Source organism: Ceratotherium simum, chromosome 16 (genome assembly GCF_057802395.1).
Source record: "Ceratotherium simum simum isolate JZ-2026a chromosome 16, ASM5780239v1, whole genome shotgun sequence".
Taxonomy (NCBI): Eukaryota; Metazoa; Chordata; class Mammalia; order Perissodactyla; family Rhinocerotidae; genus Ceratotherium; species Ceratotherium simum.
The window spans coordinates 37,666,060-37,690,662 of NC_141915.1; the positions used below are offsets into that span (position 1 = coordinate 37,666,060).

The 24,603-nt window shown below is 39.0% G+C and overlaps 1 protein-coding gene across 1 annotated transcript in view; it reads left to right on the top strand.

Moving 5' to 3' along the window:
• Positions 1-24,603, top strand: part of SKAP1 (src kinase associated phosphoprotein 1) — a 264,584-nt gene that overhangs the window by 42,399 nt on the left and 197,582 nt on the right. Inside the window, exon 3 of the mRNA XM_087441032.1 lies at positions 14,420-14,445. Within this exon, the coding sequence (XP_087297158.1) occupies positions 14,420-14,445 (26 nt within the window). The remainder of the gene's footprint in view (positions 1-14,419; positions 14,446-24,603) is intronic.

Sequence of the window (24,603 nt, forward strand, 5' to 3'; positions counted from 1 at the left end):
CATCAACCCTGGAATCACCTGTCTCCAGACTTTTTGTTTTGAAGGAAATATAAACTTCTACTTGTTTAAGCCTCTGTTAGTCTCAGTCAGGTTTTCTGTTTCTTGTAGCCAGAAGAATCCCAAATGATTGAGTGTCCAGAACTGAACTCATTATTTTATATTCTGCTCACCTCTAAAGTCTAATTCTACTTTCCCTAAGCCCGGGCTCCCAAGGCAGAATCCCGGGAGTCATTCCTGACTCTTCTCTCTTCACTCCCTAAACCATCAATAAGCCTATTGATTCTTCATCCTACATGTGTCTTCTCCTTTCCTTTCCCTTTGTCACCAGCTTAAACTTTAGCCTTCATAAAGTCTTTCTCAGAGCATTGCAAAATTCTCTTTTCTGTTTCTCTGCCTCAAGTTTTTCCCTGTTCCAGTTTATTCTGCTCCTCCATTCTATTGAAGGGGGAAACTTAAAAAAAATGATAAATCATCCATGCTATATGAAAGAATTTATTGATATAGAACAATAAGATATACTATAAGTGAAAAAGTAGGTTAAAAATATATATAAAACCTCACAAAGAAAAATGCCTGAAAAATACACTGAACTGTTAATGATAGTAATCTCTGGCAAGTGGAGTTTGAGTGATTTTTAATTTCCCCTTTTTGTTTATTTGTATTTTCCAACTCTCTACAGTGAGTATGTATTTTATCATAGGCCACTGATACCCAAGTCTTTCCTGTTTAAAAAGGGGTAGAGATTTAAGATCCAAAGCGTATTTGGTTTCCAAGTAGGAAAGGAGTTGGTGCTGAAGGGAAAAGAGATGTAGAAAGAGGAAATTAGGCTTTAATTGTGTGGCATAGCCTTGAGTCACTTCTGTGCAAATAAACAGCTGTATTTGGAGGTGTTTTACTCCATGCCTAAACACACACACACACGGCAGCGAAATTATTTTTGAGCCATGTGAAATACAGCAGTCCTCTGAGTAATTTATGATGATTTTTCTAAAACATGTTTTTTTTTTTAAATAAAGGAAGTTCATTCTCAAAGTCTTCATTAGATGAGGTATCACTGATGGAACAACTTCCATTTCTAAGATATTATCGCTTTGAGCTGCACTGAACTGACACAGGATGAATCCTTCATTAGAAAAGGGTTATCTACACTCTGTGTGACTATTTAGTAAAACATTTGCATTTGTGGGGCTAGTTTTCCAAAGTGACGGTGGTTGAGTAAACCATTCACTTCCTCCTTCTCAAAACATCAGTCACCGTGATTGATTTTTATGTTGGTCATAAAGAGAAATGGTATCAACTAAAAGCAGGGTCAGGATTACAAACCAGAAGCAGTTAATTTACTTAACAAATATGTTTGGCTATTTGTTTACTCTTTGTTGAGCATGATGCCAGGTGATCAAGCCAGTGTCACATAAGAAGTTTTTTAAAAAGTTCTTAAGCCAGTCAGTGGCTAAACTCAGGGCCAGGGCCAGCATGGAGACCACTGCCCACAGATCTCTTCTCTAGAATGTCTAAAATGTTTGGTTTCAATTTGTTACATACCTGGGGGTTCACCATGTAGAGATTCATTTGGGCTTATCATCCTCTTTTAAAATACGAATTTACTTGATTGTACAGTCATGTACATTAGCCCTATTTAATGGTTTTCTTCTAATTTTTGGTTAAGATGTTTGTTGAGGAAATTCAATGCCCAATAAATTTGTTGAATCTCTGTTACAGGCAATGCACAGTGCTAGGGTTATAAAAGTAATAGAGGATCCTTTTCCTCAGGAAGAATGAGGACTTTACATCTGCAACTTAAGAATTTTCTTAACAGTCAGGGCTAACATTCATCACGCATGTACCATGTGCCGGGTCCAAAGTACCCACATTATCTCATTTAATCCTCACAACAGATGTATGAGGTAGATAGTGTTATAATCCCCATTTAACAGATGAGAAAACTGAAGTTCAGAGAGGTAATTGACTTTCTCAAGGTTACATAGCTATTAGGTTCTGGAATTGGGATTTGAACCAGGCAGTATGACTGTTGGGCCAGCACTCTTATTGAGGCTCAATTTCTTCATAAAAAGTGAATAATGCCACCTCATTAATTCATTCATTTATTCATTCAGCACGTGTTCATTGAGCATCTGTTACGTGCAAAGCATTTTTGTGGTGAACATGGCACAAGTTCCAGTCCTCCTGTAACTTATTTTTGAACAGGATAAACCAAATAATTATGCAATGCACTGACCTTGTAGCACTGTTTTTATGCATATAAAAGTGCCTAATACAATACATGTCACGTACTAGATACTGAAAAAATGTTCCCAAGAAATTTACAACCTGATGGGAACGATATTAAAGCATGCACAAAAAACTGTAATTCAAGATATATTGTGGCTAAAGTTTTAGAAGAGGTACACATAGATTGTACTATGAAGTCCCAGAGAAAGAGACTACTTGTGGTTGGTGGGCTGTGAGAAGCCTTCATGGAAGAGACAGCATCATGGCTTGGCCATGGGTTGAAAGGGATAGGTTTTTGGTGAGATACATTGTGCACAAAAATAGCAGGTGCAAAGATGCAGAGGAGATAAAGTTTAGCCATGTTTGGGAACCAAAGGGTGATTCTGTATATTAGGTATAGGGAATAAGGGGAGATATAGCTGAGAAGATAGGATGGAACCAAATCATGGAAATGAGAGTTTTGACTGGATTTGGGGAGGAGAGGTAGTAATTTAGGAGAGTAAAGCACAGGGCAGGGATGTGTAAGCTGAAGCTTTAGTAGGGAGCTATGGATAACATGTGAGTCCTTGGCACCTGGGCTGAGGCCACTGGGAGACAGGAGATGGTTGCAAAGGGAGAGAGGATAAGAATGTCAAAGGTTGCCTATGTTCCCTATGCCCAGAGAAGGAAGACAAATCATTTCTCCTTCCCATTACCTTGGGACTTTGAGGCTTTGAGGACACCAAACTCATGTTTATATCCTTGGTCCTATAGCTGGCTTTGGTTTGTTATAGGCTTAATAAACTTTTATAGCTAGCCAGGTAACCTAACCACTTCCCAGAATTTTATGGGAAAATACATCTAAACAGCTGACTTAATGCTTCAACTTTTGAAATGTGATTGGTTTGTAAATTAAAGATTGTATTTACTGTACTTCAGATCTGTTAACAAGGTTTAATAAAATTTTTAAGCTGGCCCAGAAAACCTGCCACTATCCGTTACTTTGTTTCATTAGGAAAATGAATTCCAGGGTTCCAGCAACTGGAAATGGAACACAGTCTGTACTTGAACTGGAGGCTGCCTGTCTAGAATTCTCTTAACAGGCAACTGTTGATAAAATACCCCTTTCCTTTATAGGGTTTTCCAAACTTGCCCCATCGTGTGAATTACCTGAGATCTTGTTAAAAATACAGATTTCTAGGTGCCTACCCTGGAGATGCTAATTTACTAGGTCTGGGTGGACCCTGGGAATTCATATTTCAATAAGGGCTCCAGGAGATTCTCAAAATTAAGCAAGTATATGTAAAAATCTTTATCAGAAGACCACTTTTTTTTTTTTTTTTTTTAGATAAGAGGCTACTTTGGTTTTCAACTGCATTTTAACAGTGAAGGGGAAGGAAGGAAGAAGGATTTGACTGGGAAGTGTGAGTAGAGGCTCTTGATTTGGGTGGTGAGGCGGGTCCCCCAATATGATTGGGAATAATTGACAGGAAAATTTTACCCGCAGGGCTTAGGAACAGTGAATAGCTGACAACATTTCAACCTAATTAACTTCTAGGGTGAGGGATGGAGATATGGTCAGTAGCAAATGCTCTTGGTCCTTCCTTTGGCCTGATGTTTGCCTGCTGTCTTGTGGGCTTCCCTGGGCCTAGCAACCAGTAGAGACATGTCTTATGCTGGAGAATCCCTTGATGTGGGACAGAACCACAAGTTCTGGCCCCACATGGGTCAGCTAAGTCCTAGGATTGACTGGTTGATGGTAGTTGAACTGCTGGTGACCCTTAACCTGTATTGATACAGCCATAGAAATGATCACATAGTCATTAGCCTTTGATCAAAGTCAGTTCCATTCTTTGTGATTTGGATAACTGGGCACCTTCTGTAAGGGTTTAACTATGACTGCTGTAGGTACTGCACAAAGAAATAAATGGGAAAGAATGATATTTTAGTATAGAATCTGGTACAATTAGGAAAAAAGTCAAGTTGAGCGCAAAACTGTGAAATAATTTAAAAATTATTTCTGAATTTCTGTGTACCTCTTAGTTCTTAACTGAAAGAAAGAAAGAAAGGGTAGGAGTTTTTTGAAAATTTCAGTAATTCATTGTAGCTCTTAGAGAGGTTGCCAGTGGAAGCCTGATTCCTAGATTCTGTTTTTATGTATTTATTCAGATTTTGGCGCAGTATGAATGAGTGAAATAATATTATGTCTTTAATTAGGATTCTGTTGTTATTTTTCAATTAATCTGTGTCAGTAGCTTTAGAATTTGTGTTAAATCATTTTCTTCATGAAAGCTTTTAATGAGGAAACAAATTGATTGTATTTATATATTGGATTCTTGCCACTGCCATGTGTATTCGGTCGTGTCTTTTGAAGTACATTTTTGCCGGTCGTCTTGTGGTTAGTCTTTGAAGCCAGGCTTTGGGAGAAAAATTTTTTTCTTTTGGATGAAGATTTTAATTTAACAGGCTTTCTTGTTTTTATCTCTCTCTTCTTCCTTTTCTTCCCTTCCTTTGATTTTCTTTCTTTTTTTCCCCCTTGCCTTTGTGTGAGTAATTCAGAGGAAAATGAGGGTACCTCTTCTCATCTTATTTGGGATAAAATCCACACCCCATAGCATTGCTTGGAGAGCCTTGCCTTCTGCCTGCCTCTCCAGCCTTGTCTCCTACCCCTCCCTGAACTGCACTCTACGCTCCACTCGTGCTGAACTCAGACAGCCCTTCTGTTTCTCACCTCCGTTCACTTATTTAGCAAGCATTTATTGAGCACAAGCACTGCCCCTTGAGGGCTCAGGGACATGAGAGACAAGATGATTGTAGTGCAGTATTACAGGTGCTGATGAGAGGTGTGCACAGATGTGCTGTGGGAGCACCTATCACAGGAGACTGAGCTGAGCCTCAAAGGACCATCAAGAGTTCGCTAGGAGAAGAAGGGGCATGAAGGGAAGAGTGTGCTGGTGGAGAGAGCAGCGACATGTGAGAGCAGGAGTGTGAGCGGAACAGAGGAGGACCTGAGGGCTGTGGTGAGCCACTGAAGGATTTCAGGCTGGGGCATGTTAAGACAAAATTGGTTTGTGTTTTCGGTCATTAAAATAATGATGGTGCTAATGGCATAACAGCTGAAATTTGTTGAAGGCCTGCCAGGTGCTGGCCTAGTACTTAATTCTTTATGTGCATTATCTCAGTTAATCCACCCAAGAACCTTACAAGGCAGGTATAGTTATTATTTCTATTTTAAAGATGAGGAAACTGAGGCTGCAGCTAAAGTTTCACAGCCAGAAAATGGAGGAGCTGGGACTCTAACCCAGACCTGTCTGCGAAGCCTTTGTTCTTCCCAGTCGCTGCACGTCCTTCTCCATCGACTCTGAAGAGAATGGGTCAGAGAGGAGCAAGACGGCAGATAGACCACTTGGGACATGGTTACATTGATCTGGGTGAGGCATTTTGAGGGCTTGAATGACTTCAGTGCCTGTAGAGATGGAGAGGAGATATTAAAAAGATATTAAGGGAGTAGAATCTATAGGTCTTGGTGATTGATGGGTTATACGTAGCAATAGAGAAGGAGATAAAGGGATGATTCCTAAGTTTCAGTTGAGCGGATGGAGACGTCAACCAGTGAAATAGAGAACACGAGGTAGGAGAGGTTTGGGACTTGTGGGACGAAGAACAGTCCTGAGAGAGAAGAGTAGAATAATGATATCTCCTGTATTTGAATATTTTAATTGATTGTTAAAAGTATTTAATATGTACAGACACTATAGTCACGTCTTTGGCCATTGGTTTCTTCCCTGGCTAGCCTGAGCTCCATGACATGCCCCTCCAGTCTTCTCTTACTCTCTTGTCCTTTCATCTCGCAAGCCTAGACCAAACCCTAACCTTGGGTCAATCCAACTGTCCATCTTCTCTGCTCTTATACCTGGGCAGCTAATCAGTGCTGGAGAAAAACCACACAATCGGATTGCCGCTGCAGTAAATCTTAGTCTCCAACCTCAACTGAACCCTTAATGATGCTGGGGCTTATTTTACATGCCCCATATCAGCAACTTTCCCAATTTTCCTCACTGTTTTTCCCCCTAAAATCCTTACCAGTCTTTAACTTATCATACTGCCTCTCACTCCTGCACAACATCATAGCCTACTTCACAAGATATAACAGAGGCTTTCAGATTGCAACCCACTTGGGATGCCCTGACCCCTCCTTAAACATGTCTGCTTTGGGCCTCTGCCACCTGCTCTGATGGGCCTGGCCCCTTTGCCTGGCCTCCCTCTGCCTCCTGGGCCTGGCCTCTCTGTGACCCGCCCCTCCCCTGCCAGGCATCTTCCTCTATCTGATCCCAGATCCTCCCTCAGCAACCCTTATCTGCAGGCAGTAAGACAGGGTCTGGCATTAGCCAGACCTGGGTTCTTCTGGCCTCAATTTTTACCTTGTGTGTGTTTTGAGCCAATCACATCATTTTTGCACAAGTTGAGCATTCCAGCCAAACTGGCCCACAGTTCAGGCTTTCTGTGCTCTCAGTCCCTCGCAGAGTGTCTGGCAAATAGTGGAGATTTATTAACGTTTGAGAGAATGAATGCAGTATTCATAACTTGAGATGTAGAAGAGGTGTTTACACGTTAATGTTGAGAAATCCACCCGGCCTAGATGAGCTCTAAAAACTAGTTCTGCTTAAAATTTTTTGTGTAACATTTGCTCTCAGGTGAATAATGTGACTGTGTTCATAATAAGGAAAACATCAAAGGAATTTTCAAATGAATATCACATTTTTAAACCTGCCCCTGATTCTGCACAAGATCAACTGTGGTAGCTCCACAGTGTGGACTTTTAAACTCCTTTGGTGCAATCAGATAACCTCTCCATGCTTCCTTTTTCTCATCTGTAAAATGAGGGGTTGGATTAAATGACCTTCAATGTCCTTCCAGCTGTAAAATTCAATGAGTATGTGGCCCACAGTTACAGAGTCATCCAGTTACGGGTTATTCACTAATCAGATAACTAGGAGTCTTGGTGATCCAACAGCAGCTAGTAACCTGAAGCAAGCAAACAAATAAAACAAAATTAGGTTCCAAGCATCGACAGTGACGAAGATGGCAGGGCAAGAGCCAAAGATACTACAATTTAAAATACAGTAATCAGCTGGAGTTCTTTGTATGTGAATGGAACCAAAAGACATCTCTGACTTTCCTCTTGACACTCTATTCCCAGCCTGCCTCCAAGTCTATTATCAAATTTCTTGTCCCTTCTCTTGCTCTCTAGTAGCTTCCTGAACCGTCCCCCCAGCCTCTCTCCCTCCCATCCAAGCTGCACATTTCTGCTGGATTTGACCACAGTGGACATCATTCCCTATCCTTAAAAACAAGCAAACAAACCAACTAACCTTTCAGTTTCTCTCTTTTATGTACAGAAAGAGAAAAAAATTCTAAACCCTGACCTGACATTTAGGGTCTTTTATTTTGCTACAATGTACCTGGCTAGCATTTTTCTTTAGTAGTTTATTGAGTTATGTTTCATTGCCTATTACATGCAGGGAGTGTGGGGAATTGCATAGACATACAACCACAATTTGCAGTCTTAATGCTAGAATGTAGGGGAAGGAATATTAGAATGTGAGGTTTACAGTGTTGCAGTGAAAGAATGTAATCATTGACTAATCGAGAAGAGCTCCCAAATTTCTTACTGTTAGTATCCAGAGTGGATGTTGGATTGACTATAGCAGGAATTTCCTGTAGTGAAAATTCTATAGAAGACTCTAGTGATGAGTAGGGTTTTATTTATTTTATTTCTTTTTTTATTGTCTGGGAATAGACTTCTAAAAACATGTTTTTTAGTCATGGGTAACACTGTCAAAATCAAATAATGTTGCTTATTATTTAATAAAAGTTTAATTGTGACCATTGTATTTTGTAAATAGGAGAACATTGTGTTGTCTTCTGGAGTGGGTTTCTAAACTTGGTGGATATAGACTCAAGATCACAGAAATATTACATCCCTAAAAAGAACCCAGGACCTTCTTATGGCGGGTCCTTCTGTTACTTGAGTTATATGCTTATTGTCTATTGTTACCATAGTATTTGTTATTTACTATTTTAGACTGACATCTCTTCATGTGTAAATAGCTCATATTTTAGACTAGATTGTAAGCTTCTTGTAGGCAGGCACTAGTTCTTGCCCTTTGGATGGACTGAAGGAACTGGGGCTAGAGGGGGCACCAGCTCCCCTCCAGGGACCTTCCTATTCCTGCCCAACTGTTTCTAAGGCTGGTACCCCAAGCCCTGGGTGCCAGGCCTCTGATGCCTCCATCAGAGACTTCCACCAGATGGTGCTCTTCTCCCATTTCTGTTCTTGGGTGTCACTGGCCGTGTTACTCTTTGCCACTTGTGTGTTCCTTCTCTAAGGTAGTAGATGGAACATTGGTAGTAGAAAGAGAATTCGAAATCAAGTGAATCTTCTCAAGTGAGAAAAGAGGTTGCAGGAAATATCTACAGTGTGCAGACTATTAATATTGTTCAGAAAAGCCATTTCCTTGAGCATCAACCAGTCTCTACCACGTGGCTCACTGCTCAAGGTCAATTGCAATGGTTTTCCTAGTCTTATCAATTTGCCATTGAAGCCCTGCTCAACCAGGTGTCCATTTGAATTCTAAGATTCCATTTCTAATGCCAGAATAACACTTCAGTGTTAGTCTTTGCAGTCTGTTTGGAAACAGGCATTATGAGAAAAGAGATGGTCGAGAGGGAAATGGAAGCTGTTTCTGGACATTGAGTATTGCAGACAGACAGCCTATCCATTTCGAGGCACCACTGTTTTGGTACAAAAACTGAAGTTCAAATTTGGACATCCTTAAATCATCAATAAGAGATTTGATTTTGTTTAGCAGGTGGTTTACCAAGGCAGGGAATGTATGATGTGTTCTAAATTTCCATTAGTCACAGGTAAAGTAACACTTTTAATACTTTAGTTGCAAACAAAATTCAACTAGATGTTCTAGATTTATAACATTACAGATGTTGGCCTTTCTAGATAGCTAGTTTTATAATGCCATTACAACCTTATTCATCTAACCCAGAGGGTCTTATCATTTTAGAGGGAGAGAGTTATTGACATTTTTGGAAATCTAATGAAATTTATGGACTCTTCTTCAAGGGAAAAGAAAACACATATTACTTTCTACCCACAATTGAGGGAGTTCATGAATCTCCCAAAGCTCACCTATGGACTCCAAGTTAAAGACCTCTGATCTAACTACTCTCTGATACTAGGCTGTCTGACAAACAATTATACCTTCTCTTAACACTAGATTTGTTTTCTGTATAACAGCCGGTAGAAAAGCAGTTAATATGGAATTTAAGAGCTTGGGCTCTGGAAACAAGCAGACCTGGGTACAAATCTTGCTTCTGCCACTTAATAGCTACATGATCTTGGTCAAGTTGTTTGACCTTCCTGAGTCTCAGTTTCGTCATCTATAAAATTGGGGTGATAATAGCACTGACCTCATAGGGTTGTAATTAAGATTAAATAAAATAATACATGTAAAATGTATACATAGCACAATGTATACTATGTGCTAGCACAGTTGTGTTGAATATGTTAATTTTTTATTATAATTACAAAATGGAATTACTTTTCCTTCCTAGATATTTCCAAGAATTTGAGGATAGTTACAGTTGTTTGTCTTACCTACTTCAGGATCTATCTAATTAGCTGGCTGAGTAGTTAAAGCTCTGAGTACTTTAATCTCAATAACCATGTTCATTGGTTAGCTCCATGGTCAAGTATTCGATACCCACCCCTAAACCTCAATCTAATGGTTAAGACTCAATAGCCTCATTTTTAGCAGAAATGTAGTATTCTGTGAATCTTGAGTGGCCAACCAGAGCAGTATGTTTGCAGTTTGAAAGACACTGAAATGTATCTGCAGATGCAAAGGACTTGTCATATAGAAGACATTCAATAAATGTTTGTTGTTTGAGTGACTGAATTCTGTTACAATAGTAAAATTATCTTAAAGAATCAACTTTGTTGAGTGTTTGTAAGTTAGATTATATTTTTGAGACTTTCCTCCTTAATATTTTATTAGAGTGACTGTTCTGGAACTAGTTGCTAGGATTGGAAACTTCTCTGCCTCATTTACTAGCTGTGTAACCATGGGCAAGTTACCTCACCTCTCCATGTCTCAGCTTCCTCCCTTATAAAATGGGCATAATAGTAGGGTTAGAGTGTGGAGGAAGTGAGTTGATATAAGAGAAGTGCCTAGAACAGTGCCCAACAATATGTTCAAAAAAATCTTAGCAATGTTATTATTATCATTACTATTACTACTACTACAGCTGCTGCTGCTCATCAAGGTTCCCTCAGTACAAGGGTGATTCTATTTGTTGTACCTTTCCCTAAACTAAAGTTCAGCTAAAACCTCTTTAATTTAAAATCTGAATAACACACTTTGTCTTGCATGTAATGTAACCCTAAATTTTCAAGACTCTATTCTCTTGAGTAGACTAAACGTTGTGAAATTTTATTCTTCCATTTTTGTTTTTGGAGGCACAAGTAAAAATGGATTTATTTTGACTGAATGTGAAAATAATAATCATCAATATGGATGCAGCATTTTCTCTCTGCTCATTTTGTACTCATCCTTTTCCAGTTCCAAATATCATTTACATGGCCCTGGTGATGTTGAGTATGGATATTGCAGAGGAGTGATGGCTTCCCTTTCGTATTGAAGTCGAAGCTTCAAAGAGAAGATTGAAGAAGTGTTTGTTATCTATCTGCACAGGCCTGATATGAAATTCTCAGAGGCTTTTAGGATAAACACAACTCTGTGTGTGTGTTTGTATGCTTTTTCTTCTATATACTTCTATTGTGGTCTTTGTATTTTGGTTTAAAATTTCTAGTTTCAGACTTGTTGGAGTCTCTGGCTAAGGGATAATTGTTTTCAGAGTGAAGGATGAGAATTAGAAGATGTTGGCAGGATTTGACTAAATGCCTCCTAAAGTGTGTAGAATTCTCTAGTGTGGAATCATCTTTCCAGAGAATATGATGAAGACCATCCATAGGATATGTTTCACAAGACAAGATCAAGACCTTAATGTGTCCAGCAGAGAATAATCCATGGCGCCCTCCAGTGAGGGGTGAGATCGTTCACCTTTTGGCCTTTCCTTTTAGCAGCGTCCTCGGTGAGCTGTGGGATAGAGAGGGGTGTGTGTGTGTGTGTGTGTGTGTGTGTGTGTGTGTGTGTGTGTGTGTTAACAGACTTTCTTTAGGGTTGTTACATAATTAATATCTAGAATAAAAAGAGAGGGGAAATAGGTAGGGCAGCAGGATAGTTTTCTACCTTCTGAAAAAGAAGGGAACTAACATTCCACTTCATGACATTCCACGTCAAGTCCTACATGTGATTTTTATTAACCGAAATATTTAGTTACGGTATCATCAAGAATAAAGCAGATTCGGGCCGGCCCCGTGGCTTGGCGGTTAAGTGCTTGCGCTCTGCTGCTGGTGGCCCGGGTTCGGATCCCGGGTGCGCACCGAGGCGCCGCTTCTCCGGCCATGCTGAGGCCGAGTCCCACGTACAGCAACTAGAAGGATGTGCAGCTATGACATACAACTATCTACTGGGGCTTTGGGGGGAAATAAAATAAATAAATAAAATCTTTAAAAAAAAAAAAAAGAATAAAGCAGATTCTCCTATTTAACATCAACCAGATAGGCCTGCTACTTTATTTGCTGCTGTTAAATTGAATTCTTTTGCTGTAATCAGCCATCTTAAGATACAGCTACTGTTGGCAGAGGCAATACTCTTAGTACGTGTATATGAACTTAGTATGTATATAAGATCTTCTTAATTAACAAGGGAAAGCAGGACCCGGGGGCACTTTACGGTAGGTAGAGAAGGGAACTGAAAATATGTGTGTGAGTTGGCCTGAGGATTGTGGGGGAGAGAGGACAAAAGAAGAGGCTGAGATCGTCAATAACATATTTTACCTGTTTAACAATTTGCCAAGAGTTGGCCTTTTAACTGCCACTGCACGGCTAGGTTTTTTCTGGGTCAGTAAATGAGAACAGCATTGGTTAGCAAAGTTCCTGCTGTTGCCACCATTAACATTTTGGAAAGAGGACTGCACACAAACACACATATATATACACACTTGCACATGCTTGCACCCTAATTTCTGTTTATATTGATCCAGAGGTTGGGTAATGACTGGAATCGAGGGCTAAGGCAGTGCCTCAAGAGAAGATGGAAAATTGTTCACCCCATTGATGATTTGCTTGATTAGCTGTGTTTTACAGAGAGGAGTTTTGTGGAAAACTCTTCTCAGTGGTCAGGTGCAGTGGGAAGCTGCACTGTCTGCTAGGCAGAGACTGACCGGTCATACTAATGCATACGACTTGTTGAAGTTACAGCCAGTTCCATACACCCTTACTTCAACATGGACGCGCTTCTCCCCAACTGTTGCAGCTTTACATATTCCTTCCTCCTCTTATTCCCTGTCCCCTTTTCCACTGCAGATGTCAAAGCTGCCTCAGCTTTCCCTGCCCTCTAACCCAGGTATCTTACATTCCCTTCACCTGATTGCCAGCCCAGAACTGTTCTGGGAAAGGAAAGGAACAAGAAAAGTAACGTTTTTTCTCCACCTTCCCTGCCTCATTTCTGATAATTTCCCACAAATTCATCTCTGATTTTGGCAACATACTCCCGACTGATCTCCTTCCTCTCCGTTTTCTGAGTTTTTATCTTATAAAGAAATAACCTAGATGGATGTGTTAACTAACCTTATTATGGTAATCATTTTGCAAGATATTCATGTATCAAATCATTGCACTGTAAACCTTAAACTTACACAACGTTATACGTCAATTATATCTCAATAAAGCTAAAAAAAGACCATCAAATAATAATAAAAAAAAAGAAATAACCTAGATACTCACTGGGCTGATGTTCCTCCCTAAAGAAGTCACACCTTATTTCAGTCATGTATATGCTGGAAGACACCATGATCACCTATGTATTGCCTTTTTCTTAATCTTTTTTGGGTTATGGATCCTTTTAAGAATTTGATAAAAACTGGACTCTCTCCCCAGAAAAAAAAATTGTTCATATTTACATATACTCTCCTGAGAGGTGAAGATGAGGATAGAAAAATATTCATTCTGTTTAGTGGTGTGGAGGTCACTATGTCCAAAGCAAGAATTAATGTGTGGTGACTGTAAGCAAGATTGGAATATGTCAAGGATGAGTGGGAGGTGAGGAAATAAAGAGAGAAACTATAGACACACTTTTGAAAATTTCACTGTGATGAGACAGCAGATGGAGGGATATGAAGGGAGTCAGGGAGAGTTTGCTTTATTTTTATGTGAGCATAAATGCTGATGGAAGGGGCCAAGTTGAGAGGAAGAGGTTGAATATATACAAGAGAAAATCGATATAGAGTAATATAAGGTTCCTGTGAAGGCAGGAGGAAATGGAATCCAAAGTACAATAGACTTTTGTGGGTAGCCACCATATACAACATTGTTTCTTTGGGGGTGTGGGGGATGCAATTTAGATTCCAAATAAGTGACTTACAAATGATCCTTTGCACCACTGCCATTTCATTAGTTTTAAGACTTAAAGGGGTTTCGGTTTTGCCAACCATTTCCCAAAATAAAAGAGGAGATGGGATATTGCAGTGGACTCCAAGAGCCCCAGTCTTGGCACAGATGCTAGAATGTTAGATGACCTTGAGTCAATTGTTCATGCTTGACCTGTAAAATTAAGAATTTAGGCCTAGAAGTATTTGAGGATGTGTTGGAGGGGGCGATGTTTTGGTTGTCATAACAACTGGGGGTGCCACTGTTATTTGGTGCCCAGGACCAGTGATGCTGATTGTCCTGTAATACATAGGACAGGTTGTCATAACAAAGAATTATCCTCCTCAAAGCCTGTGGAGCTCCTGATGAGAAACCTGGACCGTGGCTGGGTAACCTCTTAGGATCTTTCCAGTAATATAGTCAAAATTATCTGAGGTGTTATAGTAAGTTAAATGCTGCTTTCAAGCCCTTGAGAATCTTTCAGATCTCAGGGACAACCCTTTGTTTTCTCAAAGTGGGGAGTGGCTTTGGCTAGTTATTAACTATTTAACAAGCTTTTCGGACTGGGTGCTACAGCTACCATAGGCCAACCAAGATCGAGAAATACAAGTTTGCCTTATCTCTATTCTTTTCCTTGTATTTCAGGTACAACTGGGATTTTCAGCCCCCAGGTGAGTACTCTTTGACCATTTATGGTTTTACATTAAAAATGTGTAGGTGGTATTGTTTACTTGTGTCTCTTTTAAATAAGCTTCTCAACAGAGTGGCATTAGCCATTCCTAAGGAAAGTTAGTGGAGTGTTTAATTAACCTTCACCCTGCTGAGCCCCCTACTCTGCTTTTTAGCAGTAGGAGGCTCTGATGCTTCTGCTTTCTGAGTGGATTGGTGCTAGATTATTTTATAGAACCAAAGCTATATTATGCTTTTATTCCTTGAGCTTTGTTAGATGCCGGCAGAATCCACTAGCATTCAAATAAAATGGTGGCCGAGTCCATAATAAAAACCTTGGGAGGGGTCCAATTCAGCTAATCCTTCAACGGCACCCGAAATAAATTCCCGTATGTTACCTCCTCGATCACAGCGCTCTTCTACACAGCCTGTCTGTCTGGCAGCAGAGAAATGTCAGGAATGGAGCCGTGTTGAAATTCCCACTAGAACAGTGTTATCACATTTTAATATGAGCCTCACTGCAGCCTTGGTGCCTCTAATTGCTTTCAAACCATTGTTTTCCTGCTTTTGCTTGATGAACCCAGCATCTGGCCTGATTCTAAAAAGTATAACAGACAGCTGTGTGCAAAATTAAAAAAAAAACAGATAGGATTAGAACACATTTTAAAAAGGTTCAGAATTGGAATATTTTTTCTGAATTTAAACAGTTTGAGGGTGTGTCTTTCAAGTATATGCATTCTTTCTTTTTAGTACTCTGGTTCAGAATGTCAGAGACATCATTCTGAATGTTAATTATCTTATTATAAATGGGGGATTTTTATTTTCTCAGAGAATCACAGGGAGTTTTAGATCAAACTTGCAACTAGCTATATGAACTATTTTGCTCTATAACTTTTTTTAACCAGTTGTAAACTTTTCCAATACTCTTTGTTCTTAATGTTGTCAATATATCCAGTCTCAATGATAATACCTTAAAGAAATTCAGATTGTGAGTGACGATACTAGTTTTATTAAAATTCTAGTTTTCCTAGCTTGTACTTTATTATAGTGTATTTCAAGTCTATATAAGGTTTTCTTTAAAAGCCAACTTTAGGGCCGGCCCCGTGGCTTAGCGGTTAAGTGCGTGCGCTCCGCCGCTGGCGGCCCGGGTTCGGATCCCGGGCACGCACCAACACACTGCTTCTCTGGCCATGCTGAGGCCGCGTCCCACATACAGCAACTAAAAGGATGTGCAGCTATGACATACAACTATGTACTGGGGCTTTGGGGGAAAAATAAATAAATAAAATCTTTTAAAAGCCAACTTTAAGAAATAGAATCTTATATTTTTAAAGCTTTTTGACTCGTAAGTTAAAGTCGTAGTATTTATAATATTTTAAATAATATGATGTGATTTTACTGTGTATATCACTGTCCTAAAGCATTTATGGCTAAAAATATAGATTGAGAATAGAGAATTACATGTAATAATGTAGCATTTGCTTTGCAAAATTTGAAATACACTATTCAGGGAATGGCCCTATAGTTTAGGGTTTAACAGATGTTAACCAAAATCCACAGGGGGCCAAACATGAATGTGAACTGGCAGAAATGAATGGAACTGTGAGGGTAGAATTAATTACCTAAAGGAGAAATAAAGAATTAGTGTCAGAAATGTGGTATAGTAATGTGTTGAGAAGAGAAAATAATCTCTTTTGGAGCTTAACACAAGAGATTATATGGGGCTAGAAAGACAAAGGGCACATCTTACCAGATTCTTGTAATATAGCACTGCAGTCACCTTCCAGCATAGGGCCACTTCTACACAGCCTGTCTCTCTTAGAGAGAGGGCAGAGATAGAACAGCCCAAGGGGACAATTGAAAAGAGTTTATTTAGAACAGAAAACTGTATTTGCTTCTTGACAATGGTTGAAGATACGTAGCAAAGTTTTTGCTCATTTAGAAGTAAATGTGAGGAAAGATCAAGTAGAAAAACCCAGGGGCCGGCCCCGTGGCTTAGCAGTTAAGTGTGTGCACTCCAATACTGGCGGCCCGGGTTCAGATCCCTAGCACACACCGACACACTGCTTGTCGGGCCATGCTGAGGCGGCGTCCCACATACAGCAACTAGAAGGATGTGCGACTATAACATACAACTATCTAATGGGGCCTTGGGGAAAAAAAAAGGAGGAGGATTGGTAATAGATTTTAGCTCAGGGCCAGTCTTCTTCAGCAAAAAGAGGAGGATTGGCATGGATGTTAGCTCAGGGCTGATCTTCCTCACCAAAAAAAAAAAAAAAAAGTAGAAAAACTCATACTTTTGTGTCTTGTCCCCAGCCTTGCTCCTCTCCTAAAACATATCTTTGGGGAGGAAGAGGGAGGAGTATCTTTTACTTTACCCTTTTGATCAGATCTTAGTTCATTGTGTGCTTCAGAAACTGGTAGACTGGGTGGGAGCAATAACAGGTCTATATAAGATTCTACAGGACAGTTTAGGATTATGAAAAGAATAGGAACATGTAAGAAAGAGAACAGCTAGCAGAAGAATTTTTAAAGCCCTGGAAGATGAGGTCGTATTGGGAGGGGAGTGAGAAAGGACAGACATGATAACCCCAAACTTTCCTAGCTTTTTTATCTATGACATGATCCTCTGTGCAGGAAGATGATGGGAAGAATTTTATTAACTCTGTGCATTTGCCTAAATACACTTGTGTTCTTCAGGATATTTGGACTAAACCCGAGTCTGGTGACTGGAAGGAAAATAGTCCTTAATTATAAGAGGTCCCTTATTTATAAATCCCGTTAGTAGCACATATTTACACATCTGGTTATGGTGAAGTCTGTGGTGAGTCGGTACGGTGTGCTGAAAGAGTAACCTTTAAAGAAAGATGCTGGGGAGAGTGGCCTGCCCAGATATAGAGAAGGATTGCAAGCAAAGTTTTTTTGTTGATCATTCCAGTGAGTCCCAGGCTTAACATGGTGGAGGAGTGACCATTGGATAGTATTCGGGAGAGTCTTGTCCCTATTCTGGGGAAGAAACATGGCATAGTAGAAAGAGCATGGATGTCGAGGCTTGACAGACCTGGGTTCAAATCCCACCTATACCATTTAGCTAAAGGTCATGTGACCTTAGCAAGTTACTTAATTTCTCTGAACCTTGGCTTCCTTATCTGTAAAATGGGGATATGCCAGAAACTATGCTGAGTCCTTTACAGGTATTATTATTTAACCATCAGAACAGCCCTATGAAATAGGTACTGTTAATATACCCATTTGGCAGATTTGGGTACTAAGGCACAGAGAGGTTAAGAGAATTGCTGAAAGTCATGCCCCTCAAGGCTTCTAACTTGGTTAATCTGACTCTGCAGCATACCCCCCTTTTTTCAATAACAGCTTTATTGATATATAATTCACATATCATAAAATTCACCCTTTTAAAGTATACAAGTCGGTGGTTTTTAGTGTAGTCACTGAGTAGTGTAACCATCACCACTATCTAATTTCAGCACATTTTCATCACCCTAATAAGAAACCCCGTACTCATTAGTAGTTCCAGCACCCATACTCTTCATCAATATATTTTATTGTCTCATGGCAGAGTTGTTATGAGGACTAGTAGTCATATGGATAAGCCCTAACATGGTACCTAGACATAGTAACAGTAAGAAAATGTAGTTTAAATTTATGACAGTATTAATGGTAATTCTTTCCCTCACATTTCCACCCAAATTTTGTTATTGGTCCACTGTCAACTGCCTGAATGATGTTCATTAAAAGAGAATGAAACATAGGGAAAATAAAACATAATCCAAATAATTTATTACTTTAATGTAGAAGGGGAACATAAATGAAAAAGCTCTTTTAATGAGTTCAGATATGATTGGAGAACGTGGGAAAGCCTTTTTATTTTTATTTTTTAATAAGACAGATTCCTTTGATAATTCAAGTCCTGCTTACTTGAAGAACTTTTTTCTACTTAAATTTTCACTTAAAGTTACAAAGAAAATTCATTGGAATCTTTGCCATGGAACTCTTGCCATTTCAGTAGTCAGACAGCTAAAAGATGATATTGGTCAGATGTCTAATCAACAATATTAGTTTTGCCCTTTAGATATGAAGACAACATTAATTTATGGTGTTGAGCAAACATTTACTTCATTTTGTTTAGTTTCCCCTTTTATAAAATGAGTTCATTATTGACAGTTATAGTTTAATCAAAATTTCAATGATACGGTATAATGTACATAATTCAAAATTTATTGCTTTAAAAGCATTTTATGAATATTAGAAAAACTGCCCACCATGGACTGAGAGTCTAAAACAAATGACAAAATATTTAAATAAAAATTTAAGAAAGACTATGGGAATATTGTAAATATATATGTAACAAAATCATATATTTTTTTGTCCAATGGTCTCTTGCAGTACATTTGTGATACTGGTAAATATGGGCCAGTGAAATTTCTTGCCAGCTCGAAGATTATTTGAGTATCTACCATTAGTAGTATAGAGGGTTTCTGAAAAAATTATTCAGCCTGTTTCAATATAAAAATTTTCCACTGTGTGAATCTTAAAAATCTTATTTTGAAATGGCAAGCCTATGTCCCTTGTCAAAGTAAATTGATCCCTAAAAATATAGCTTGTCAAAAGCACATAGTGCAAACCGAATAAAGAAAATGTTATTATAAAGCTACCTTAACTATAGGGGCCAGCCAGTGGCGCAAGCAGTTAAGTGCACGTGCTCTGCTGCGGCGGCCCCGGGGTTCGCCGGTTCGGATCCCGGGCGCGCACCAACGCACTGCTTGTCAAGCCATGCTGTGGCGGCGTCCCATATAAAGTGGAGGAAGATGGGCACAGATGTTAGCCCAGGGCCAGTCTTCCTTAGCCAAAAGAGGAGGATTGGCAGATGTTAGCTCAGGGCCTATCTTCTTCAAAAAAAAAAAAAAAAGCTACCTTAACTATAGATTAAAAGAGATTTAAAAGGCATATCAACTAATGTGTGGACCTTATTTGCATCCTGAGTCAAACAAACTATAAAAAGTGATGTCTATGAGAGAATTAGAAATCCGAACACTGACTGGGTATTTTATGTCATTAAGAAACTGCTGTTAATTTTTTTTTTCCTGAGGAAGATACGCCCTGAGCTAACCTCTGTTGCCAATCTGCCTCTTTTTGCTTGAGGAAGATTCACCCTGAGCTAACATCTATGCCAGTCTTCCTCTGTTTTGTATGTGGGTCACTGCCACAGTATGGCTGCGAACGAGTGGTGCAGGTCCACACCTGGGAACCGAACCCAGGCCGCCAAAGCAGAGCACGCTGAACTTAACCACTAGGCCATGGGGCTGGCCCCAAGAAACTACTGTTAATTTTTCAGGTGTGACAATGGTATTATGCTTATATTTTTTTAAAAAAGAGTCCTTATCTTAGAGAGAGGTATGCTGTTATATTTAAAGATAAAGTGGTAGATGTCTGACATATTATTCAAAATAATATGGGAGGGCCGGCCCCGTGGCTTGGCAGTTAAGTGCGCGCACTGTGCTGCCGGCGGCCCGGGTTCGGATCCCGGGTGCGCACCGACGCACCGCTCCTCTGGCCATGCTGAGGCCGCGTCCCACATACAGCAACTAGAAAGATGTGCAGCTATGACAGACAGCTATCTGCTGGGGCTTTGGGGGAAAAATAAATAAATAAAATCTTTAAAAAAAATAATAATAATATGGGAAAGGGAGAAAGAAATGGGATGGGGGTGTAGATGAAACAAAATGGATTATAAATTGACTCTTTTTGAAGCTGGATATGTTCGTGAGGGTTTATTACACTGTTTTGTCTACTTTTATATGTGTTTAATATTCTCCATAATACAAAGATAAAAGAAAAGGAAATCCAGGTTGAGATTAATTTAAAAAGTGACATTATTCTTTTAATTCTATCATGAGACCTAGTGCATTAATGCATAAGATACTTGATGTATCTTGGACACAAAATACATAGAGTTGTAAGCTTTTTTTAAAAAAATTATTGTTTCAGGGCTGCCTGGTGGTGCAAGCGGTTAAGTGCACATGCTCCACTTTGGCAGCCCAGGGTTCGCAGGTTCGGATCCCGGTGCACACCAACGCATCACTTGTCAAGCCATGCTGTGGCGGCATCCCATGTAAAGTGGAGGGAGATGGGCACAGGTGTTAGCTCAGGGCCAATCTTCCTCAGCAAAAAAAAAAAAAGGAGGAGGATTGGCATTTGATGTGAGCTCAGGGCTGATCTTCCTCATACACACACAAAATTATTGTTTCAAGTTTAATGTTTTGTGATGATAGAGTATGAGCTTTGAAATCAGATCTGGATTCGAATCCCAGCTCCTCTTGTTACAAGCGTTGTGAGCTATGGCAAGTGACATAACCTCCTCATCTACAAAACCTTGCTAATAATATCTACTTCACAGTTATTATGAGTTGCAATGAGTTATAATGAGATGATGAACTCATGAGGAGTGCTTGCCACTGGTTAGGCACTTACTAAAGTACACATATTATTTTTATGTTTCAAAGTAGGGCTGTGCAAGTAAATGCTTGTATAGAACTTAGACAATATATATTTCACATATCTTTCCATAAAATTCATCCGTTCCAGCTGAACACTGGTGTAAGGCCATGTAACTCACCATGTATATGTGAGTTTTGCATTTAAAGGATTTGTGTGCAGAATTTTTATTGGTAGGCTCTTCAGAGGTTAGATTTATGAGCTTGTTGTTCTGTAATGTCTAGGACATGTTGAATCGAAGCATGGATGTCACTTAACTTCTCGTCTCTTATTATCACATACTTGGAGCATGTAGTTATGACAACTACAAGAAGCAAACCATTAAAGCAGCAAAGAAACACCATCTTTGCACTAAAAAAAGAGAGAAGGCTTTCACTTTGAAGTTGAAGAGAAGTGTTTTTGAATTAATGGAGTGTACGGTGATTTTACTAAGTTTTATTTATGAAAATACTCTTTGCATTCATGCCAAAAGGTTTTAGCACAGTCGTAAGTAGGATTTATACAAAGAAACACAGCCCAAATTTATGACGTGTTTGCAAATGTAAGAAAAAGTCTGAATTTACAATATTTATAATTTATTGTTAAGTATCTTTCTATCACTATTCCTGGAATGCTAATATTTTATAAACACAAGTGTTGGTTATGAACCTAGAATATCCTAACCTATGCTACTTTCTAAAAAGAAATCTTCCAGAATGTTTTCCTTGTCTTTTGGGGATTTAATAGGGGAAAATGTACACAGGATGAATACTCCTGACTTTGGCTTTAGCCCAACCTTTTAGGATCAACAATCTTGACAGCTGCTTTTGTGACCTGACTTCCTTTAAGCCTTTCCCCCCCTTTCCTTATTTGCTACATTTTATACAAATTAATCTGTAGAAAGTGGATATACACATAAATTGTTTTTGAAGTTAATTACTGACTTTGATACCTTTTCAAATATTTTACTTCCTATACATCTACTGGCTGTTTTTTTTTTTTTTAGAGTGGAATAATGCATTTTTAAATTAATGCACTGTTTTGCAACTACTGTCAAGGAGAGTAAGATTTTTTTAAATAAAAAGATTCACTTTTTTCTTTTAGCATTAAAATTTTCTAAGATTTTTATGGCCTTCATAAATGTTCTATCCTAGAGTAGATGATATTGAGACATAAGAAAAAGAACTGACTTTCACACAGGTGAAAGAGGAAATCGTCGGAATCAGGTGCTACTGCCTTCTGTATTCCCTACACAATATATTATGTACAAAGATATTCGTTACACATTGTTTGGAATAACAAAGACTCCAAACAGCCTAAATGTCCAGCAGTAAGGGACTAGTTAAAATAAATGTTACATCCATTTGATGGAATGCTACATAGAGGTTAAAAGAACATAATACATATATATATGTAACATGGAAAGCTCTCCAAGGCATATTGTTAAGTTAAAAGGGAAATTTGGACAAACAATGTACAGTTTGTCTCTGTGTGTGTGTGTGTGTGTGTGCATGTGTGCATGCATGTGAGTGTGCACATGCACATGTGCTTGCTTTTATTTGTGTGTAGAATATTTTTGGAAGGATACACATGAATCTATTAACAGTGGTAACCTCTGTTGAGGGAGATGTTGGTATGAGTGGAAGAGAGTATCTTCATTATTTATACCCTTTGGTACTATTTGAATTTTCATTATATGCATGTATTTTTTAACTAAAAATTAGTTAAAATGAAAAATGAGATAAATCTATATGTACTGAAGTGGGGCAACCTCCAAGATAAATGATTAGGAGGAAAAACAGGATATAGAACAGGACAAATGCTACCATTTGTTAAAAAAAAAAAAAAAGACATATACCACAAACACAGACACTTGTTATATTTAGATAGAAAATTCATAGAACACCCAGGAAACCTCACAATGATTGCTTCTGGAGAGAGGAACCAAGAGAAGGGAGGCAAGATGAGCTTTCGTTATATGCCTTCTTGTAATGTTTGCAAGATTTTCCCTGGACATGCTTACCTTTCTTATCTAATAAAGAAGCTCGTAAAAAAAAAGTTTGATTTGAGGGCTGGCCTGGTGGCGTAGTGGTTAGGTTCGCACGCTCCACTTCAGCAGCCCAGGGTTCGCAGGCTCGGATCCCGGGCGCGGACCGATGCACTGCTTGTCAAGCCATGCTGTGATGGCGTCCCAGATAAAGTAGAGGAAGATGGGCATGGATGTTAGCCCAGGGCCAATCTTCCTCAGCAAAAAGAGGAGGATTGGCCACAGATATTAGCACAGGGCTAATCTTCCTCACAAGACAAAAACAAAAACAAAACAAAAATAACTTGATTTGACACAATAGGGAGCTCTTTTTCGGTAGAATAATGATTTGGTAGTTTCATATCCATTCAAGTTTTTTCCTCCTTTACTTATTTATTTATTTTTACATACGAATTTATGGGTGAGACCCTGATGATGGTATAAAATAGCAGCAATCTCTGTTGTTCAGTGTTCGAGAACCAGCAGTATCCAGGTGTTGAGTTGACTTATCACTTAAAAGTGCATTTTAAAATAAATAATAAAATAGTGTCATATAATACCCGTAGTAGCTGATAAAGAATGGCCTTTTTGGGGCTGGCCTGGTGGCATAGTGGTTAAGTTTGCACACTCTGCTTTGGCAGCCCAGAGTTCCCAGGTTCGGAACCCCAGGTGCGGACCTATACATCACTCATCAAGCCATGCTGTAGTGGCATCCCACATACAAAATAGAGGAAGATTGGCACAGATGTTAGCTCGGGGCCAATCTTCCTCACCAAAAAAAAAAATGCCCTTTTTACCCTCAGTCTTTTTTTTTTTCATATGTGGTAATTAAAAGTTCATAGAACTTCTGATTTTTGTCTTTATGTAGATAGCAAAGAAAATCAAGTAATTGATAAATTAATAACCACTTTAAGTTTATTTGATCAGCCTGGGAAATTTTGTTGAGAAAACAAAACTTATAAACTATTTATCTTAGATAATATTATCCCTGGACCAATACAGAAAGTCGGGTGAGGAGTACAGTTTCTGAACATAGAATTTTGGCATAAGAATTAATCTACCTCAGGAATCCTGCCTCTAATGAATTTCCGTGTTCTGGACACAAAATATTGAGAGCAATGTGCAGTTAATTTTAATATAAACTTTTTTGGTTTTCTGCGTAAAACTTTTTTGTGAGTAACTTGGTTAAGCCTTGGGACTTGAAACCCAGTGAATTTGTTTGATATTTGGAGGCTAAATAATGTGATGAGCCCAATTGTGTTGAGCCCAGTTCTATTATAAAGCATTAATTTTTCACTCTGCTTCCCATCAACACATACTTCTCTCAGAAACTTGTTTAATAGTGATTGTTTACTAGGATGGCTGAAGTATCAGTAATATAGGAAAGGAACTGCTTAGTTATGGACAAGGGGATTTATATGATGTGTAAAATAAAGCTTCCAGTTACTGCTGACTCCTGTGAGGCAAAGAGTGGAAGAACCAATCTTTGAGCCTATCTGTCCTTGTCAGCTGACATTTGCCCACCTGAAAAAGTTGTTGATCACAATTCATCTCTAAAAGGTATTTTCCTAAACTTAAAAAGCAATACCACTTACCCTTCTCAAGATTTGTGCACTTTCCTTATGTTAGTGATACCCCAATA